General features: G+C 43.6%; 1 protein-coding gene across 1 annotated transcript; it reads left to right on the forward strand.

Annotated features, from left to right (window-relative positions):
* Positions 1-2,319: 2,319 nt before the first annotated feature.
* cpped1 (calcineurin-like phosphoesterase domain containing 1) lies at positions 2,320-20,155 on the forward strand. The gene is made up of 6 exons (XM_044102452.1): positions 2,320-2,618; positions 5,017-5,235; positions 10,595-10,767; positions 12,883-13,005; positions 13,094-13,226; positions 19,780-20,155. Exons 1-6 carry the CDS (start codon positions 2,555-2,557, stop codon positions 20,007-20,009), a joined length of 942 nt encoding a protein of 313 aa, XP_043958387.1. The 5' UTR covers positions 2,320-2,554; the 3' UTR covers positions 20,010-20,155.
* The last annotated feature ends 2,158 nt before the right edge of the window (positions 20,156-22,313 follow it).

Consider the following 22,313-nt stretch of genomic DNA (forward strand, 5'->3'; position numbering starts at 1 on the left):
ATGCTGATCCACAGGAAGTGAAAAGAAGGAAGAAGATCTGAAAACACAAATCGCCTCAGAACCGCCGAGCAAATAAACATCCATCCGCTTCGACCAGAGACCGCTCCAAAAGCAGGAAGTGGACTAAAGCACAGGGCATTCTGGGTAAATCCAACCAAAGCTAACATGCTAGCCTAGCGCTAGCAGCAGAAATGTCTCCTGGTCTTCAGCCAAAGACTAAAGAGAAATCCTCCAACACTAAAATCTGACGCCTCCATCTTGTTTCCATCTGGTGAAGAAGGAAGTTGCTCTCAGTGTCTTCAGAGGTTTTTGTGTGGTTTCCTTCAGTGGTTGTTGGTGCAGCGCCCCCACAGGCCAGGAGGGGAACAGGTTGGTTTGACTCAGAACCACAGCAGATGATGGAGTTCTGGTTCCAGTAGAACCGGGTCGTTGGACCATCAGAAGCTGAATAAAGATGAACACCGCACTTTTAAGATTTTAATATTTCCTTCAAATACTCGACCAAGAAGACAACCTGGTTTTTATTGTTTCAGTGAAAAATGTTTCTTTGAATTTGACTGGTGGGATCAAAGGATCCAGACAATCCGATTTTTCTAACCATTTTAAGGTAACATGGCCGCTGCAGGTTCTGTCCGTGGTTCTGGACGGCTGCAGGTTCTGTCAGCTGTTGCATAACTCAGTGAGGAACCAGGATGTTTTCTCCCAAACCACCGGCAGAAATCAAACTGAACCAGGAATCATGAAGTGAAACGATTAATTGTGATCATTTATTGGAATAAAGATCAACTAATACAGTAATCTATTAAATGTCAGCTGGAGCATCCGGACTCTGAGGAAGAACTTTTGGCCAAAAATGCACAAAACTTATAAATACTCTGGATATACGATGAAAATCTGTTCTACCCAGAAATCTTCAGAATAACGAATGACTAAAATAAAAATAGTTTCAGTTACATGAAAGCACCAACATGTCAACACAAAAAGCTAAAAAACAAAACTAAAATAAATGAAGCGCAGGTAGAGACAGGGGAACATTGTAACAGTTTTACAGAAATAAGGAGAGACATTAAATATTTCTTAATTCTGACAGAGCGTCATTTCTTTTATAAAAGATGGATTAAGATCTTAAGGTCAGTTTCTGCTGCAGGGTTTATTAGCTGAGCTCCAGTAAATGTCAAACATATTTAACAAATATTATTAAGAACATTTCAGTCTTTCAATGCTAGCTTTTGTCTCACAAGATGAAACATACTCTCATTTGTCAGCCCAGAAAAATCTTCTCCCATAATGCTTCACTGGATTTTACTGAGGATGTCTGAATCATTTTTACTTTCTAGAAAACATTTGAACAGAGTAACGGCTCCGATCATTTCAAATCTGAGGTTCTGAACCATTTCATTCAACATGCTGGATGAGAGAAACAAAACAGGAACCGTCTCCTCTGATTGGACGACTTCACCTGGACAGGAATCTGCAGAGCCTGGATCCAGAGTCCAACATCAATGTCTGACCTCATAAATGCTCTTATGCATTAAAGATAAACAAAATATGGCTAAATAAAGTCCACATTTTACAGAAACCCATTTCTGCCATAAAAGAAAAAAAAAAAAACAGGAAGTCATAATTTTGAGTTTTAAAGGCAAAGTTCTGAGATTCAAATTCATCATTTCCACTTTCACAGTAATAATTTTCACTTTTGAAGTCATAAGTGTGATAGTCCTAATTTTGAGATTCAGTGATACGTATGAAATACAGTCATAATTTTGACTTTTGAAGTAATTATTTCAACTTTTGAATTTTTAATTATGATAAAATGTCATCATTTCAAGATATAACGTCATTATGTGATACTAATAATTTAGAGATAAGTCATAATTTTAAGATTTAAAGTCATGACATATGTAACAGAGAGAAAATTGTGTATGAGTGTGTATTTGAATTTTGCTCAAAATAATAATAATAATAGTAGTAATAATAATAATAATAATAATAATAGTAATAATAATAATAATAATAATAATAATAATAATAATAATAATAGAAAGTCTTAGTTTTGAGATTTAAAGTCAAAATCATGAAATATGAAGTCATAGTTTTGACTTTAAAAGTCATAATTTAGAAAGTAATCACACTAAACTGTTTCTCTAAGGAGGCTGTTTTCCAGCTGCTCTGGTATCTTTTAATCATGACTTTGAATCTTGTAATTCTAACGTTGAAAGTTTAAAATGTGACTTCCTGTTGGGCTTTTATTTTTTTCTTTCATAGCGGAAATGGATTATAGTCAGAATTGTTTGTTTTTTTCTAAATAGTCTTTTAAAGAAAACAACACATGCTTTCCTTTTATGGAACAGCTGCCAGCCAAAGTAGAAGTGAGAGCCTGATCGCCAGGCTGTGTAATCGATCCCCGATAAGCCGGCCGGTTCCCAGCAGTCCGACTGCTGAATCAACGCAGCGGGTCAAACGGGTCAGGGTCGGAGTCAGGCGGACAGGGAGCTCTGGAAGTCCGGCCGTAGTTGTTTAGTTTTCTGGGGCAGCAGCGGAACCAGCCGGGAACATGGCGGACACAGAAGAAATGTTCCTCCGAGCCAAACATCGGACTTTCAGCGGATTGACTGAAGGTAGCCCCCCGCCTGTCGCTAGCTCCTTTAGCTCGGGCTAAAACTACCTGATGTTCTAACTTCACTGTTGTTTAAATGTTCTTCGGCTTTTATTACAGCTTTTGCGTTTCTTATAAACTTTTGTCACTGTTGTCATGGTAACACGTAGCTTACAGCCAGTCCTTGTTGGTAAAAAGTCGGATCTATTTAGCTTATTATAAAGGACGTTAATTTCTTAAACTTTCTTATATTTTTATGCACGTTTCCAATTTAATGGTAAATATTTAAAGTGATGTGTTAACTGCATCTATTTAAATTAAAATATATAAAATAATTGATAAATTTAACTCAGTAAATTGATTAATTAATATTAATGGCTACAACTACATTTAATTTCCCTTTGGGATTAATAAATTATTTTTGAATTTGTATGTATTAATTTATGTTTAATGCCACAATTTAAATGTGACTACAGGCTTTCTCAATACCCAGGCACACAAGTACAGACATGTAACATGTTGAGTAACGACTCAAGACTTACCTGCAGAACACTCACCTGTACAGTGTTGGCCACGCCCACTGACTGTAAAGACGAAATAAAACGAATAACTGAATATTTATTGTTTTAAGCATTCAATTAAATTTAAATCATAATTGAATGCTTTAAGTTTAATCATTCAATTATGTATTTAGTAAAAAATGAATATTGATAAGGGGCTGCACAGTGGTGCAGTTGGTAGAGCTGTTGCCTTGCAGCAAGAAGGTCCTGGGTTCGATTCCCGGCCCGGGGTCTTTCTGCATGGAGTTTGCATGTTCTCCCTGTGCATGGTGGGTTCTCTCCGGGTTCTCCGGCTTCCTCCCACAGTCCAAAAACATGACTGTCAGGTTAATTGGTCTCTCTAAATTCTCCCTAGGTGTGAGTGTGTGAATGGTTGTGTGTCTCTGTGTTGCCCTGCGACAGACTGGTGACCTGTCCAGGGTGACCCCGTGACCCCGCCTCTCGCCCGGAACGCAGCTGGAGAGGAACCAGCAACCCTCCTGACTCCATTAGGGACGAAGGGTGAACAGAAAATGGATGGATGAATATTGATAGAGTATGAATGTCCTTTAAAGAGTTTTTAAATATTTATTTCTTCAGTTAAATTGTTAAATATGTTTGTGCGTAATGCAGATAAAAGCAGAGATGTTTTTAGCTGGACACTAAAACGTTTGGGCTCGTTGCCGTCGGCAGCAGATTCACCAAAGCGATCTAAAGGTGTGATAGAAAGGACAAAGACAAGTTGGGCTGGTTTTCACTGACGGCTTTATGAACTCAGACGTAAAGAAGAAACAAACGGATCTGTTGAGCTCTGACCAAAACTCTCTCTGCGCTGACCTCTGACCTCTACAGGATCCTGTCCCTCCACTAGATCCTGTGGAGCAACAGCTGAGCGGCTAGCTGAGCGGCTAGCTGAGCGGCTAGCTGAGCGGCTAGCTGAGCGACTAACTGAGCGGCTAACTGAATGGCTAGCTGAGCAGCAAGCTGAGCGACTAACTGAGCGGCTAGGTGAGCGGCAAGCTGAGCAGCTAACTGAGTGGCTAGCTGAGCGGCTAGCTGAGTGGCTAACTGAGTGGCTAGCTGAGCAGCAAGCTGAGCAGCTAACTGAGTGGCTAGCTGAGCGGCTAGCTGAGTGGCTAACTGAGCGGCTAGCTGAGCCTCTGAGGGATCCTGAGGGTTTGTTTTGATGGCAGCCTCTCCTCAGCAGCTGTGGAAACTAAATGAGTCGAACAGAAAGCTGCTGTTCACACCTGCTGCTAACATCTGTCTGTTAGCCGCCAACAAGCTGGATCCATTTGCATCTTGTTTGTTTTTCCACTTCAGTTCTGCTCCAGCGTGAAGACTCCTTTACTACAGAGAGGAATGATTGCAGGAGCAGGATAACGTGACTTGGTGTTGTTTACTGCAGAGATTATCCGACACACAACCCCTGGTTAATTATTTAGGACTGTAAACGACGTCATTGACGTGAAGTTTATCTGTTATTGTTCAATTTATTATAATTGTTTTAGTCCATCTGATCAACTGAGACGTTAAAACAGAACCAAGAGTTTCATGTTTCTAAAGAGAAGATCTGTTAAATGGTTTTTAACCACCTGCTGGTGACAATCCACCTCTTCAGTCTGCAGCACAAAAAACGGACAACTTCAAAGTTTAATCAATAAAAACAGAACCTAAAAATAATTAGACATTTAAAAGAACAAATAATTAAAAACAAAAATTAGACAAAATAGAAATAAAGCAGCAGAATTGTAGAAGTCAGAAATCAAAGATCAAATAACATCGACTCTGATTGGCTCCTGGGTTCAGAACCACTCTGACCCGGTGTTCTGGATCGGAACCGCTCTGACCCGGTGTGTTGGTGTGTTGGTGTGTCCCCAGAGGCGGAGCGGCAGTGGACCGGGCCGTTCTGCTTCATCCAGGCTGCGGACCCCCAGCTGGGCCTGATGAAGGCGTGGCGGATCGGCGACGCGGTGGGCGGCGGCGACGAGTGGGAGGAGGAAGTGGCGCTCACCAAGCAGGCGGTGGCGGGGGTCAACCAGCTGCGACCCCGGCCCCGCTTCATGGTGCTGTGTGGGGACCTGGTCCACGCCATGCCGGGTAGGAGGCTTTAACTAGGCCACTTCAGCTATTTGTGTTTAATGACCAATCACAGCCCTGCAATTATGTGTCACATTTATTAGATTTTACAATGAAAATCTTAAAATCATTTGTTTCTTTCCATCATGTTATAAAATCAAACCTGCAGCGTTGCTTTGATTCTTTCATGTTTGAGAAATCCTTTTATCTCCATGGCAACCACTCAGCTGTTCAAAACACCTGGGTGGACCTAGCTCCGCCTTCTAAGCGTAGCTCCTCCCTCTCTCAGCTCCTCCAGACTAGCCAGCAGCAATTAGCAACCAGCTGAGCTCGTTATAGGAACTGCTGTTCAGAGCAATGCTGGCAGAAACGTTAAAGGGTTAATAGAGGAGCCATGTTGAGACGACTTCCTGGAGGCGGAGCTTCAGGAAGAGCAGGAGTTCTTAAAGAGACAGAGACCCAATTTGAAGACATTACATCAGAAAGTTAAATTTATGTTAAGTCATATTTGATATAATTTTACTCCTGAATGTTTCAGGGTCACGTTTTACTCACTACAAATCAGTTTTATTTAACAGTGAGAACTGCAGGCGGCTGCCATCGAAATGTTTAAACCAGGGGTCCCCACATTGGGCCCCTGAGGGCCGATTGCCTCCTGCATGTTTTATTCTCTCCCTGGTTTTACCAGCAACCTTTTCAGCAGGTCAATGTTCGTCTTCGGCCTCTAAAGATCCATCATTTGATCCCGGTGCGTTAAACCAGGGAGAGACTAAAACATGCAGGAGGCCCTCAGGGGCCACTGTGGGAACCCCCGGGTTATACGGTTCTTTAATCAAGTTCAGCAGGCAGGAGAGTTCAGAAACTCCTGGACCAATCCTCAGCTGCAGTACCAGCTTTTATTTAGTAGTGACCTCTGACCTCTTCCTGGACTTTGAACTTGGCAGGCAGTGACTTTATAAACACAAATAAAATGTGAGATAAATGTTATCAGTTCCTTCAGGTTCCAGCTGAAGCTGCAGAAAGTTAAGACATACAACTTCCTGCTGCTGCTCTCACAGCCTTCATCATCATCATCATCATCATCATCTGTCCTCTTCAGCAGCTGCAGCCTCATCTTCCTCAACCTCTTCATCCTCTTTTCTTCTTCAACAGAATTAAACCTTTAGTTTGTAACTTTATGAAAAATGTTTTTACATATTTGTTTAAACAGTTGCTATGCTAACTGCTGTTAGCATAGCAACTGTGAATAAATGGTTTTCCTGTAACAGTAAGTTGTTTCTCTGTGGCATTGACACAGTTAGCAGCGCATTCATGAGGCTGATTGGCAGCGCTGAGCCCCTCCTCCTGGCTCTGAACGGTTGTTTCGTTCAGACGGCACTGGGAGCGCTGGGAGGAGGTCGACGTTTCCACAGGTTATCCATTGAAGTGTGACGGCATGCTGACAGTTTTAATAAATATGTGGAATCATATTTTTATTAAAGCTACATGCAGTGTCCGTGTTTCGTTTGTGTAACTCTCCTCTGCTCAGCCCGTCTCCCGCCTGGCTGCAGCTGATATTTATCTATGGAAACGTCGAACCTTCGCGCCGCGTCGGCTGCAGCTGCTGAATATGTTGAGCCGTAATCAGTCCAGGGATTTTATCTCTGTTGTTCCCACCAATGCTCTGGTTCGATTAATTCTGTCTGCGGCCGGTTGCCTTGGTGACCAGATCTGAATAGTTTTGGATGCAGCAGCAAACCGTTTACTCGTTCAGGTTTGATCCAGCGTACGGAGGTCAGGGAACCAGCGGTGCTGACCGTCTGCAGCTCCTCGGTCCGTTTGCTGCCCTTCAGGCTTCAGTTCTGGGAAATCTAACGTCTCTTTTCTTTGCAGCTGAAACTCAGATGTGTATTTTATTCAGACTGTTGCCTCAGTGAGTCTGGACGGCTTTAAATCTCTAATTCAGATACATTGATAAATACAATCTACAACTTTATTTATACCAAATTTGATTTACAACTTTTTTTTCATGAAGAATTTACAAACAACAACAAAAATCTGGCTGTTATTCCAGTTACTTGAATTTAAAGGTAAACTAAATGGAAACTGTAAGAAACGCTGGTCAAACAGAAAATTTCTTGAACTGACTAAACCGATTTATTGCTCAGTCCTGGTTCTTGTGGTGTTTGTCAGATTTACAGCTGAGTGGGTCGGGTCGGGTCGGGTCGGGTCGGGTCGGGTTGTAAACCGATGGCTGCAACTAAAAATTACTTTAAGTATCGATTAATCAATTAATTTGGAGATCAATCAAATAAACAAAATGCCACATTCTACAGATTTTTCATTTCAGCCTTTTTATACAATATTAGAAATACATTCCCTTTTTAAAAAATTAAAACCAACATTTTATTGTCTAAAATTCTTTTCTTTTACTTTTTGTTCAGATGTTCCAGTGCAGGTCACGTCACACACATCATACATATTATATTATATTATAATACATTTTACTAACTGCATGTACAACCTGACATATTGTTCTCCAGAAGAGACTTTGTTTGTCTATAGTCTAAAAAAAAATGGAGAATTTTCTATTTATCGATCAGAATCTCCATCAGCTGTGGTTTGAAATGAATGTTTGAATTGGGGACCATTTTTCTAAGATGATGTTTCTTTCCATCTGAGGTTTTGCAGTAATTTGTTCCATGTGATAAACCTCCCTGACTCTGTTCATCCACTGAGTGACCGCTGGGTCTGAGAGAACTAGTTGAATCTTTAAGACGTAAATCTTACTGTGATCTTGAATTTTATTCTGGAATATATCTAGTATTGTGTTAAAGATGGGGGGATCCAGGGGGATCGTAATGCCCAGGCAGTTATTAATTTCCCTTTGTATTCCTTTCCAATAGGTTGATAGTTTTGGACAATATATTGATAAAATCTGCAATCAGTCAACAACTATCGTCTAAAATTCAATAACATTTTAGGCAATACAAAGTTAGAAGGTAAAAGATTTTCTAACATGGAGAAACATCAGGACAGAGCAGAGCAGGTCTGGGGATTATTTTAGATTAACTGATTGATAAAAAATGTGATTAATAGTGAATTTAACGTGAAGCTAAATTTGTTTTTTATTCTGTTTTTTCCAGTTAATAATTAATTTACTCAATTAGCTGAGAATTATTTCAATAATCGATTGGTCACCATAAACCGTTTCCGTCCTGCTGATGACCTGAGCAGCAGAAAGAACCAGAACCTTCAGTTTGGACCCAGCAGGACCTGCTCTCCTCTCATCTACTCACCAGGAGAGAAAAGCCTCTCAGGTTCATTCATCATCGCCTCTCACTGCCAATTACAGGTTTCCACGGTTACAGAGCAAACGAAAGGGAAGTCTCCAATCAGCCTGTAATTCATCTCTGCGTGTTTCAGAGAGACGGACTGCGACGTCTGGGGCGCGGCGCCCAGCGCGGCCCGGAGACGCAGCAGAACCCTTTGTGGAGCTCATTAGACGAGTGTCAGGTCCAGAACGTTCCTCTAATCTAATCAGCGCTCCATCTCACCCCGCGGCGCCGTCCCTCGCCTCGCCAGCGCTCCTTATCCTCTTCATTTGTCAGCTTTAAAAGTTAGCGAAGGAAGACTGGAGGCGGCGAGGAAACCAGGCTGATTGAAGGAAGTCCTTGAGATAAGAAGAGTCTCTGGAGAGGAAGCTGATCGCTTCAGAGCTTCGTTTGGCCACAACTCCAACAATTCATCAGATTGATCAATTACTGAAATACTATCAACTCATTTAGTAATCGATTATTTAATTGCATTTGCTGAAAAAGCTCTGAGCAGAAATGAAACCAAAACTGGTCAAAATGTAAACATTTTGCATCTTTAATGTAAATCTGTTCAGAACTCACTGTTTCAGTTTTTGCTTCGTCTGGTTTGAATTCTGTAAAATTAAATTCCTTTTGCTGAAATAATTATCCAGTTAATAAAAAAATAGTTAATAGATGTTGACTCAAGCAGGTTTAACAACTGTTATTTAGTATTCATTTAGCTGCAGATGCATCCTTTGCTGTTACATTTCAGGAAAGAAAATGTTTTATTTTAATATTTAAAAAAAAGGAATTGAATAATTTATTTTTATTTTTTGCTTTTTACATAAATTAAAAATCTGCAGATTGTGGGTTTTTTAAAGCTAATTACTCGATTAATCGTGAGAATAATCAGAGAACCTCATTAATTTATGACCCACAAACAAACCGAACCTTTGATGGTTCCGACAGAGGCATCAGAGATTGATCAGGGATTGATCAGCGATTGATCAGCGATTGATCAGGGGTCAGCATACAGTGTTTCTGTATGGACTCCCATGTCAGCTGCTGCTAAAGGGGAACGGACAGATATCAGGGAGGAGAGATGGACGAAAACTCAATGTGAGCGATGAGAATGAGCAACAGGGACTGAAATCTCCGCGACAGAGACACTTGCCAAATTTCTGTCACCGGCAGGCAGCGGCTTCCCCCGGTGCCACCGATCCAATCCGGACGGTAAATAAACACCGCAAGGGAAAATGTCAGCCGGAGCCGTGATGGACGTGGCGAGTAATGAGGATGCGTGGACCGATTGCAACCGACGGCGTCCGTCGGCATCCGTCGGGTGCGGCGACCGACGTGCTTTTAGCCCCATTCTGTTAGCCCAGGGGTGTCAAACTCCAGTCCTCAAGGGCCGGTGTCCTGCAGTTTTTAGATGTGCCACAGGTACAAAACACTGGAATGAAATGGCTTAATTACCTCCTCCTTCTGTAGACCAGTTCTCCACAGCCTTGCTAATGACCTAATTCTATTCAGGTGTGGTGCAGCGGAGGCCTATCTAAAAGTTGCAGGACAGCAGCCCTTGAGGACTGCAGTTTGACACCCCTGTGTTAGCCCGATGCTGTTAGCTTGATTCTGTTAGCCTGGTGAGCCTGCAGGTCCCCTGCTGTTCCTGTGCCGCTGCCTGCCGGTCAGTGTGACCCAGAAACAGTGGAGCGGCTCGGTGGGCCTGAATATGAATAACCTGCCTGGAGTCCAGCAGGAGGCCAAGGACGTTCTGATACGTCGCTTTACCCAGAGAAGATTGACCAATTCTGATTAACATGTGTGCCGACCTGCAGAGAGCTCTGATCGCTGCTTCAGATGTGCCAGCAGGTCAGAGAGACGGCATGAAGGCAGGCTGCTGCTCTTCCCCAGGGCCCTTTAGCAAGGCAGGAGCCTCCTTTATGTTTGTGGCTGCAGAGATTTGTTGTTTTGGCAGCGAGTTCGCCGCCAGAGCGCTGATTGGACTCCAACATGGCGTCGTCACCAGAGCAGCCTGAAGCTCCGTCTGCTCAAACACGATCAAATAACTTTGCACAGTTAAACTCGTCTCTACCCACCAGGAACCGAATTCAGAGAAGCCCAGGAGCGGGACCTGAAGGAGGCCCTGAGCGGGACGGACCCGTCCATCCCGCTCGTGTTCGTCAGCGGGAACCACGACCTGGACCAGGTCCCGACTCCCAGCACGGTGGAGCAGTACTGCCGGGCCTGGGGCGACGACTACTTCAGCTTCTGGGTGAGCAGAACGAAAATAACAGCAGACAAAAACAAGATGGCCGATTATCAGTGGAGAGGAGACACTGGTAATCTTCTACTAGTTATTCATGTTCCTTAATTTAATAAAAAACTACATTACATATTAGGATTAAAACGATTAATGAACCTCCCATATAAGCGTCAGCGTGTGAGAGAAGCTGACTCATAAATAAAATAAGCTGAGATAAAACTTTATTGATCTAAAGTTTCAAAGTTCACTGATTGGCTGGGAGGCCCAAAGACCAGCCAATAAAAATAAAGCATCCTTCCCGGTTAAAGCCCAGGTCACACGACACAATTTTAGGTCTGTTGCCCAATTTTCAAAACCTGAGAGAGACCACACCGACAAAAAGTTATAGATATAACAGGTTTGATTAGTCCAATCGGTCCAATAGGTCCAATCAGGTCCGATAGGTCCAATCAGGTCCAATCAAGTCCAATCTGGTCCAAACGGTCCAATCAGGTTCAATCTGGTCCAAATGGTCCAATCGGTTCAATCGGGTCCAATAGGTCCAATCAGGTTCAATCTGGTCCAAATGGTCCAATCGGTTCAATCAGGTCCGATAGGTTCAATCAGGTTCAATCAAGTCCAATCAAGTCCAATCAGGTCCAATCAGGTCCGATAGGTTCAATCAGGTTCAATCAGGTTCAATCAAGTCCAATCAAGTCCAATCAGGTCCAATCAGGTCCGATAGGTTCAATCAGGTTCAATCAAGACCAAACCTCTTATCAGGGGTTTGGTCGCCTTCAGAAGAAGCTTGTGCATCATCGCCCACAGGTTCTGTGCTATTGGATGTGCCCTTCACCTCTTCTTCCTCCTCTTCTTCTCCTCCCTCAACCACTGCTCGATCGGAGTCTACAGCCCCTGAGTCCAATCGGTCCAATCCAGTCCAATTGGGTCCAATCAGTTCAATCACATTGAGAACAATGGGCTCCTAATACAAGTCCAGTTAACCCATTTTAAAACCAGATTATTCAACGTTTTACTGGAATCCGCCTGCAGTGGCTTAAAGCCTGACTGAATGAATATGTTAATCGTTGTATCATGTCTGGTTAATGACAGCTGAAAAGTTACCGGGTTCATCAACGACGGTACCAGTTCCTCTCATTTTCATTTCTGGTGATGTTTTTTGTATGAAACGCTGAGTAAACGTTCGTGTTGATTCACATCTCCTCTGATGTCCACTGGACTCTGTTGCGCCGTGTCAGCTGGTTGGGATTCCCCTCCGCTCTGAGGTCACCGTGCTTTCTGATTGGCCACCTGTCGCATTCAACGGGCCGTGTTCGTTCTCCCAGTCAGGAAAACCCCACGGACTGCGATAATCGGGCCAACAAGATCCAACACGGTGAATATGACCGATGTTAGGGCGGCGTGGTCCGACGCTCCACCGACTGGACCTGATCAGCTGTAACAGGAGGACCGGTTAGGATTGTCATGAGGGGAAATCGGGGCAAAAGATCGTGTTGTGTGAACTGGGCTTAACAGGAGAGGAAGACCAGAACCTGAGACGGTCCAAACCGGATGTGGGTCAAACATTTTGACTGTCTAGAATATTAAATCAAAATCAAATCAAATCAAATTTTATTAGTAGCACATTTCAGCATCAAGGCATTTCAAAGAGCTTTACATCAAATCAAACACAGAAACACAATGAAACATAGAATCAATAATCAAATCACAACATCAAATCAGATTCCATCAATAAATTTGCAATTGATCACGTTTCAAATAAAACCCTAAACAAGTGGGTTTTTAGTTGAGATTTAAAGGAAGTCAGTGTTTCAGCTGTTTTACAGTTTTCTGGAAGTTTGTTCCAGATGTTTGGTGCATAGATGCTGAATGCTGCTTCTCCTCGTTTGGTTCTAAAACAAAATGGCGTCAGTCAGTTTTCATTCCTGAAGACGTCTACATCCAGTGGTTTCATTCGTCTGCAATTTAATCTGGTAAATCATTTGGCAGGCGAGAAGTTTGGGCTTCATGACGGAAAGGAGAACCGAGAAAAACTTCAGCCTGTAGATTTCCAGACCTGCGTGGGGGCTAAACGGTGACCTGTGAGGTCATGTGATGTTGGGGTGTTTTGCTGGTGTTTCCCAGGTGGGCGGCGTCCTCTGCCTGGTCCTGAACTCCCAGCTGTACTTCAACGGCTCGGCCTGCCCGCAGCAGAAGGAGGCTCAGGAGGCGTGGCTGGAGGCGCAGCTGAGCAGGGCTTCCTCTGCGGTACGGCGCCGCGACGCTCTCTGATTCACACACATCTACTGTGAGATCAGCTGTTCCTGAACTGGACCTGTTTCTGTTCTGTGCATAGGAGCCCAAACCCAAACACATCTTGGTTTTCCAGCACATTCCTCTGTATGTGAAGAGTCCCGATGAACAGGACGAGTACTTCAACCTGCCGCAGGAAGCGAGGCAGAGCCTGATGGAGCGCTTCAAACGGGCAGGTAGGGCATCACTTCCTGTTTCATCTTACTGTGAGTCATTCACAGCGCCACCCTTGATGCTGTAGACGCATGTTATTGTTTGCATCCAGACCTTTGGAGCAGACGCACAGCACTGGAGGGTTAAAGGAATAAACTCTTCCGTTAGCCAAATGAAACCTGGAGAAGAAGCAATTAAATCAGAGGGCCAAAAAATACCAGGAAACTCAAAACCACTCAGATTCTTTGTTTTTCTCTAGCGCTTTATTGGCTACGCTACATACAAACCTGTTGCCTTAGCAACTGTCAACAATGGCGCTTTATGTACCAAAAACCACAAACACAAAGATCAGAACATTCAGTCCGTTACAGTTTTATGCAGCCTTCACTCTGAGGGCCTGATGGAGGCGATCTCTGCCGCCGCCTGCATGTCGGTTCAGAGAGCCGCTGCCCATCAGCGCAGCGTCCTGCTGCGCGTCGGTCGGAGGAGCGGCAGGACGCGGCGCTGGATTCAACTGTGACCAAACGGGATCCGGTCATGATGGGTTTGCTTTGTGATGTTCCACTGTGGTCAGTGAGATAATTGACCAATAAATGTGCAGCTATTCAGAGATCATCAGCATCAGCCGGTGTTTGAAAGAACAAGTCAGAGTGACTTTCTGCAGCGTGTTGGACTTTTCTCCACCGCTCAGGAAGAAGTCCAGGATAAAGTTCTGTTTCTTGTTCTATTCATTCTGCATAACAGACTTATTAAAAGCTGTTTTTATCTATATTTGTGGTGAATTTAGCTGATAAAGTCTAACTTATGACGCGACTAGTGGGCTTCGACTCGACCTTCATCATGTTGTAGTCGACCTTGAAGTCATTCAACACCTAATTCACGTCTACATTTATGATTTTACATATATATATATGAACTAAACCTGCAGAGTCATCAGCTAGCTGGTTTTTGCGCTGGAGGCAGCCGGCCTACATGAGGTGGAGATGATGGTTGTAGGAGCCTTTTCCTCATTGCAGCCGCCTGCCTTCCTGATGATGGATTCAGGCCTCAGTGAGGCAAAGCTTCCTGTTAAAACTGTTCATATCTGAGAGGCAGCGCTGGGATCGCAGCCCAAAGCATTAATACGCCATTAGCAGGAAGAACAAGAGAAGCTGCTGGCTCGCACACGGCGCTCCGCTAATCAATTAATGCTCTCACGTCCTGTAAGGGAGTAATTCCCTAATCGGGATCCATTGTTGGAGGCTTAGGAGAGCGAAACGAGGAGCTCAGAGAGGAAACGAGGACCGTGAGACTCCACTAAGACACACAACGTCTCATCTGGACCTGGACGCTCCAGAATCACACATCAAGGTGACTGAAGGACGCAGCGTTAATGTCACTAAGCAGCTGATGGTCCAGATGATCCAACTGGTCAGGAGCTCTGATGATCCACTGAATGGATCGACTGAGCTGCTGCTTAACGCTGATGGTTCAATTACTGGACATGGTGAACATGCAGGACATGCAGGACATGATGGACATGGTGGACATGGTGGACATGCAGGACATGGTGGACATGCAGGACATGCAGGACATGATGGACATGGTGGACATGCAGGACATGCAGGACATGGTGGACATGATGGACATGGTGGACATGCAGGACATGGTGGACATGCAGGACATGGTGCAAATAGTGATTTCATGTAGAATTACACTCTGAAAGTTGTCAGAGGTGAAACCAAACGACTGGTCAGTTTGGGATTTTATCCATCAGTTTGCTTTAACCGGATTCTGGTCCATTTGTCTATAAACTCCGGTCCGGTTGGTGAGGTGTGAAAGCTAATCGACCTCTGACCTCTGACCTCTGGTCCTCCAAACCTCAGTCTGTTTTCGGTTGAAGTGAACTCTGGTTCAGTTTGAATGTGAACGCCAAGTGGACCAGAGACTGCTCCAAAAGCAGGAAGTGAACTACAGAGCATTCTGGGTAAATCCAACCAAAGCTAACATGTTAGCCTAGCGCTAGCAGCAGAAATGTCTCCTGGTCTTCAGCCAAAGACTAAAGAGAAATCCTCCAACACTAAAATCTGACGCCTCCATCTTGTTTCCATCTGGTGAAGAAGGAAGTTGCTCTCAGTGTCTTCAGAGGTTTTTGTGTGGTTTCCTTCAGTGGTTGTTGGTGCAGCGCCCCCACAGGCCAGGAGGGGAACAGGCTGCTCAGAGGGTTTGGTTGGATGTTGTTGTTTTGGACCCAATAGAACCAGGTCTATCAGAAGGTGAAGAAGTAAGTTTTGTATGTATGGATATTAAACTAGTGGTGTAAGACAGACTTCTGGTTTTTCAAAATAAAAGCACTTCCTGTTGCGTTCAGGAAGTGGCTGAATGTTTAAAATGCTGAGTCATGATATTGTCATCATGTCTGTCTGGTCTGATGAACCTGATGTGATTCTAGAGGTTTTATGTAGGAATAGTTCTACGGTACTCATTTATTCATCTCCATAAATTTGACTTTATAGGAAAATTAAGATATTTTCTCAACTCTGCATATTTAAATCCTGCGACAGACTGGCGACCTGTCCAGAGTGACCTCGCCTCTCGCCCGGAACGTTAGCTGGGGAGGAACCAGCAACCCTCCCGACCCCATTAGGGACAAAGGGTGAATAGAAAATGAATGGATGGATGCATATTTAAATCATGTTAGATTTAAATATGTAAAGTATTTAAAGGCTGTCAGGATGTCCTGTTCCTCATGTTGGTTATTAATATAAACATGATAAACATTCAGTTAAATGTTGGTGTGATATTTGTGCCCATGGCAGTGAATGAGTTTTGCTGATCAGAGTCGATGTGTTACCAGAATCTGGGACGACCTGCTTCCATAAATTGGAAGAAAAAAGCTGCTTTTCTCCAGTAAATGTGCAAGAGTCATTTTTTTCCTCTATGATGCTATTTGTGAACATCCATCAGCCTGGCCATGTTTCCTCCACATTATCGGTGCATTAAGCTCTCATCAGGTCCTGCTGCTGGGTGTGAACCCCCAGACGTGCCGCTGATGGGATGGAGCCGTTATTGCTGCAGCCGCTCCGGTTTCTGACGTTTATTACGTTTTGTAGCAGAGGAGGTTCATAAATCATCCTGCCTGTTGGAGAAAATCATGCATAAGAATCATGAAAAACATTCAACTTTACTGGAAACCCCTCCACTGACTCCAACACGTCTCTGCCTGACTTTGTGACCGAACGGCCAGATGGAGGTTAAAGAGAAGCAAAAGCAAAGGAGGAGGATTAGCAGAGCTGCTAACAGCTGATGGACTCATTCAGGAAAATCCTCTCTGCTGCCCAAATGCTGTTAGCATGTTAGCATGACGGCACAGTGATGAAGGTTCAGTCAGAGGTCCCTTCAGAGCTGTTGCAGCACTAACTGCTACTGGAGCATCAAGATCCACAGCAGATGAGAATCAGAATCAGCTTCTATCATCAACAAAATTCATCCCAGTTCAACCCAAACAACATGAGAGCGAGTAGACGACAAAATAAAACCTAAAAGTAATCATGAAAGCAACACGTGGAGCTGCAGACCGCGGTATGAAAACTTCTGAGCTGCAGGGTTTGTAGCAGAAATAAAGTTTTCTTTAATTATTGTTGCTTCAGTTTGGCCTGTCACAATAACCAGGAATCGTTCCACTAATTATTTTTATTATTATTATAAACGATTACATTGTTTTGTTGTTTCAGCTAAAAGATAAAATCATCTAAATGTAAGTTTCCCTCTCAAAGATAAAAGTTAAGATTCAAATGTAAACTTTCATTTAAAATCTGATTTTATTAACAAAAATAAAAACTACACAGCAGAAACCATGAATAAAATGAGTTCTGATGGAAATTATTGATCTAGTTTTAATCCATTATACCTTTAACTGGTTAACCATCTAACTGGTTAACTAGTTACTGCGGCAGCTGCAGCCGTTTCTTCTGCTGGTTCCATAAATCAGACGTGAGCTGCTTTATGGAACAGCAGTTAGAGTCTTACTGGTATTTGCTGAGGAAGAACGGCTTTGAACTGGGAGTCCTGGTGAAACTGGAACCCAGCCTGCAGCTGTAACTGGTTAAACGGGAGAGCAGAGACGTGGCAGCCATCTTTCTTCTGGGAGTATCATTAGCTAGCCGCCGACACGGATCAGCTTAGCAGAAACTTCTAATGCGATTTATCCAGGAGATAAACGAGGCTTCAGCAGCAGCTGGAATATTTCATCTTTTATTGTGAAAAATCACTGAAAACTCTTTATAAGTAAAACCTGAACGTTGTTCAGAACCGGGAAATAATTCATCTGCTGCTGCCTGAAAGTTGGTTTCTGTACTTTGAACGAACCAAAAGGCGTTTCACTCCGACCGTTTGATTCCTGTCGCTGGACTCACTTTGACCTTCTGACCTCAGATTCTGCTGAATGAAAACGGCGCCACAACTCTGTGTGTGTGTGTGTGTGTGTGTGTGTGTGTGTGTGTGTGTGTGTGTGTGTGTGTGCGTGTGTGTGTGTGTGTGTGTGAATAGATGATACTTCATATTTAACACATCAGGATCAAGTTATTATCAGTAGCAGAACTTTGAAGTGATCAACCAAATAATTTCAGTTTTTACTCATTTTATGATGTTTTTTCTGGTATAATTTATTCCTTTATTATGATAAAATGACTCTCATAATTAAACACATTCTTGTATCTTGGTGCTAAAGCCTAAAGGGGTTTGCTGAAATAAAATGTTTTTGTTACATTCGTCTTTAATTTCTTGTTTTTAGAAAATAAAGTGAGAAAATAAATGAATTAAGACCATAAATCAGATTCTGAATGAATCAGGAATCTGAATGTTATTTTTAAAGGTTTTATTGGCTCTAGTGGCCTTTATTTGACAGTTAATTGACAGGAAAGTGGGTAATGAGAGAAGGAGGAAGACATGCAGCAAAGGCCACCAGGCCGGGAATCGAACCTGCGACGGCCGCGTCGAGGACCAAGGCTTCCTTATGTGGGTTGTGTTTAACCCCTTCGCCACCACAGCACATCCCTGAATGTTATTTTTAAGTAGTGAAACTAAAATCCTGTAGCTGTGATGCGACGACTGCAGCCCGTCAGAACCGGTTGGTTCAGCTGAACGTTTCTTCCTCCTCTGAACAACGACCTTGAGCAACCTGGAGCCAACCTGGAGGATCCTGGAGCAACATGGAGCCAACCTGGAGCAACCTGGAGCCAACCTGGAGGAACCTGGAGCAACATGGAGCCAACCTTGAGCAACCTGGAGCCAACCTGGAGGATCCTGGAGCAACATGGAGCCAACCTGGAGCAACCTGGAGCCAACCTGGAGCAACATGGAGCCAACCTTGAGCAACCTGGAGCCAACCTGGAGGATCCTGGAGCAACCTGGAGCCAACCTGGAGCAACATGGAGCCAACCTGGAGCAACCTGGAGCCAACCTGGAGCCGACATGGAGCAACCTTGAGCCAACCTGGAGGAACCTGGAGCCGACCTTGAGCCAACCTGGAGCAACCTGGAGCCAACCTGGAGGAACCTGGAGCCGACCTTGAGCCAACCTGGAGCCAACCTGGAGCCGACATGGAGCAACCTTGAGCCAACCTGGAGCAACCTGGAGTCGACCTTGAGCCAACCTGGAGGAACCTGGAGCAACCTTGTGCCAACCTGGAGCTGACCTGGAGCAACCTGGACCCAACCTGGAGCCGACCTTGAGCCAACCTGGAGCCGACCTGGAGCAACCTTGAGCCAACCTGGAGCTGACCTGGAGCAACCTGGACCCAACCTGGAGCCGACCTGGACCGACCTTGAGCCAACCTGGAGGAACCTGGACCGACCTGGAGCATCCTGGAGGAACCTGGAGCCAACCTGGAGCAACATGGAGCCAACCTGGAGCCGACCTGGAGCAACCTGGAGCATCCTGGAGGAACCTGGAGCAACCTGGAGCCGACTTGCTTCCAGACAAAATCTGATTTCATAGAAATAATCGGGTTCCATTGATCTTGATGCTTCCTCTGATTATAGTGAGCGGTTCTGGTCCGACCCGGTCCACTTCCTCCAGACGCCGTTCACGTTTAAACTGAATGTTTTTCGTCTTGGTCCAATTTTCCATCATCAAATCATTTTTTGTTTCATTTTTTCAGTGTAATTGTTCATCTTAAATATATTTTCTCATTTTCAAATCATTTATTTTTTTCAGTGTTTAATGTTTTTTCCAGTTTAATTTTTTTTAACAGCTTGGTCTCCATGGCGACCGGGTCGGTGCTGCTCCAATATCCAGGACCGGTTCTGGTACCGGCCCGCCGGGCCTCTGTATATTTCTGAGGATCGGTGTCTTCCCTTACAAAAACATCCCATGAAAATCACATGTGATTTTCATGGGATGTTTTTGTAAGGGTTGTTTAAATCCACAGAAGATGTGTATTAAATTATTTAGCTGGGAGTGTTACTTTATTTAGGCCGCCTGGGTCACATGACATGAATATTTGAACGATTGCTGTTTTTAATTCTCTTCTTTTTTTAGCTTTGGTTCTGGACAGAACAAACTGAGTGATGAATCTTTTGTCTTTGCGTCTCTCAGGCGTGACGGCCGTCTTCTCGGGTCATTACCACCGGAACGCCGGCGGCTGCCAAGACGGCCTGGACATGGTGGTGACCTCGGCCATCGGCTGCCAACTGGGCGACGACACCCACGGTGTGCGGCTGGTGGCGGTGACGGCCGACGCCGTGGTGCACCGCTACTTCAGCCTGGAGCAACTGGGGCAGCGCGGCGTGAACGAGGAGCTCAGGAAGATGCTGCAGGCCTGCTGACTTCCTGCTTGCTGACTTCCTGCTTGCTGACTTCCTGCTTGCTGACTTCCTGCTTGCTGACTTCCTGCTTGCTGACTTCCTGCCTGCTGACTTCCTGTCTGCTTCCAGGAAAAACTAAAACCAACACTAAACCACTTCCAGCCTCAGACACTCATACATTATTCTCGGAACCTTTAAATCATCTTCATGTTATCGCTGGACTGTTGGTCACACAACCTTGGAGGCGGTGCACCACCAATAATCTTCCTGTGGGAAACAAACACTGAGAATTGAGCCTAACAGAAAACAAACTTAGTGTGAAAATCAACAAAATGAGCTTTTTAAACCTTTTTAGTATTTAGTTTTCACACAGAAAGATCATTATAGGTACAATCTTCAGATTAGCCGTTAGCTTTAGCTTCCTGGACCAGCTCAACAAGGAGAAAACAAGAGACGCAAGATATTACCTGCTTATACTTGATCTGTAATGTTGGCCTTGTTATCGACTCTATGCAAGCGTTCCCTGTTAGTGAGTCTGATCTAGTTCCTAATTTCTGGAATATTAGGATTTGAATCTATGCAAAAAATTCATCTTTAAAAAACCCAGTTATTGAATTTGATTGGACGCATTATACAGCATACATTATACTGCCTTGCAGCAAGAAGGTCCTGGGTTCGATTCCCGGCCCGGGGTCTTTCTGCATGGAGTTTGCATGTTCTCCCTGTGCATGGTGGGTTCTCTCCGGGTTCTCCGGCTTCCTCCCACAGTCCAAAAACATGACTGTCAGGTTAATTGGTCTCTAAATTCTCCCTCGGTGTGAGTGTGTGTGTGTGTGTGTGTGTGTGTGAATGGTTGTGTGTCTCTGTGTTGCCCTGCGACACACTGGCGACCTGTCCAGGGTGACCCCGTGACCCCGCCTGTCCCAGAACGCAGCTGGAGAGGAACCAGCAACCCTCCTGACCCCATTAGGGACAAGGTGAACAGAAAACGGATGGATGGCTTTATACAGCAGAGAATTGATTATTTAAACTAAATCTTTGACATGCAAATACAAACTGTGAGCTGCTGAACAATTCAAGATGGTTGTCAAGGAAAATTTATAGTGGGACTAAATCTCATCAGACATTAATACTGTCACATGCTACATAATTCAACCCATAGAAATCATATTGACTGATATTTTTATTATTCAATATGGCCACCATGGTTACCATAGTAATTTTTTCCACTAAAATCATCAGTTAAATCATAGCCTACATAAATATTTTCTTGATCTTGTTTCTGGAGGACATTTCTCAAAATGGTTGTCATGGAGAAAATGTGTTGCAGTGATTACTGGCACCGGTCATCACAGCTAACCAAAAGTTAGCTTCACTAACCAATAATATGGTATCTCTGCTAATGCTAAACCACCAAACACATGAAAAAAACACTAGCAGAAGCTAATGCTACACACAGCAAAATTTGCTCTAACGCTAAACCACTAAAGACTTAGAAATACCTAGCAGAAGCTAATGCTAGGTATTGAGCCGACTGTCACATCTTCTTCCAGTTGACGAGTGAGAGACTCGCTAACAGCAGTTTGTGATTTTTACATATTATTACTTTAAAGTTGTATAAATATGACGACCAAAATATCCGTTTTTATGTCCTGGTGATGCCGACACACCTACACACACACACACACGCACACACAGCCCTCGCCAGGAGAACCTGGGTCTGGATTTAAGGAATGTCTCTTTGCTTTTTCTCCATGTTTCTAATGAATCCTCAAATTCACTCGACTGTTGGATGTATTTTTATAATAAATGTTGATTTTTATTAAATTACTGCGACGTGTTGCTTGTTTTATTTGAATTTTATTTCTATTGGGCCATTTAACCTCAAGACTAAATCAATTCCGTTATTATTGGTTAAAGAGTTGAAGTGTTACGTTATAAAGTTTCCCTGTAGAACGTCACATCGAACAGTTGGTTCCACATGAAGGATCGGATGATCGGATTCCAGATCCGGTCATCTGGATAATTTCTCCATATTTAGTTAATATCCAGACTTCAGTTCATTATTAATAATTGGGACAAATTGATTATAAAGTAAAATCTTCCTAAAATAGAAAATATTGGCTGCAACTCAAAGTATTTGTTTTTAAATGTGGAGGCTTTCTGCTTCCTGTTGGAAGGATCTATTACTTTTACTCAAAATAAACTTTGCTGCTTGCAAATCTGCTTTTAAATCATTAGTTTGAATAAATACTGGAAACATTTTCAAATAAAGATATAAATACTGATTTTACTAATCAGAATTGACGAAATTGTGTTCTTTTC

Source organism: Gambusia affinis, linkage group LG20 (assembly GCF_019740435.1).
Source record: "Gambusia affinis linkage group LG20, SWU_Gaff_1.0, whole genome shotgun sequence".
Classification (NCBI taxonomy): Eukaryota; Metazoa; Chordata; class Actinopteri; order Cyprinodontiformes; family Poeciliidae; genus Gambusia; species Gambusia affinis.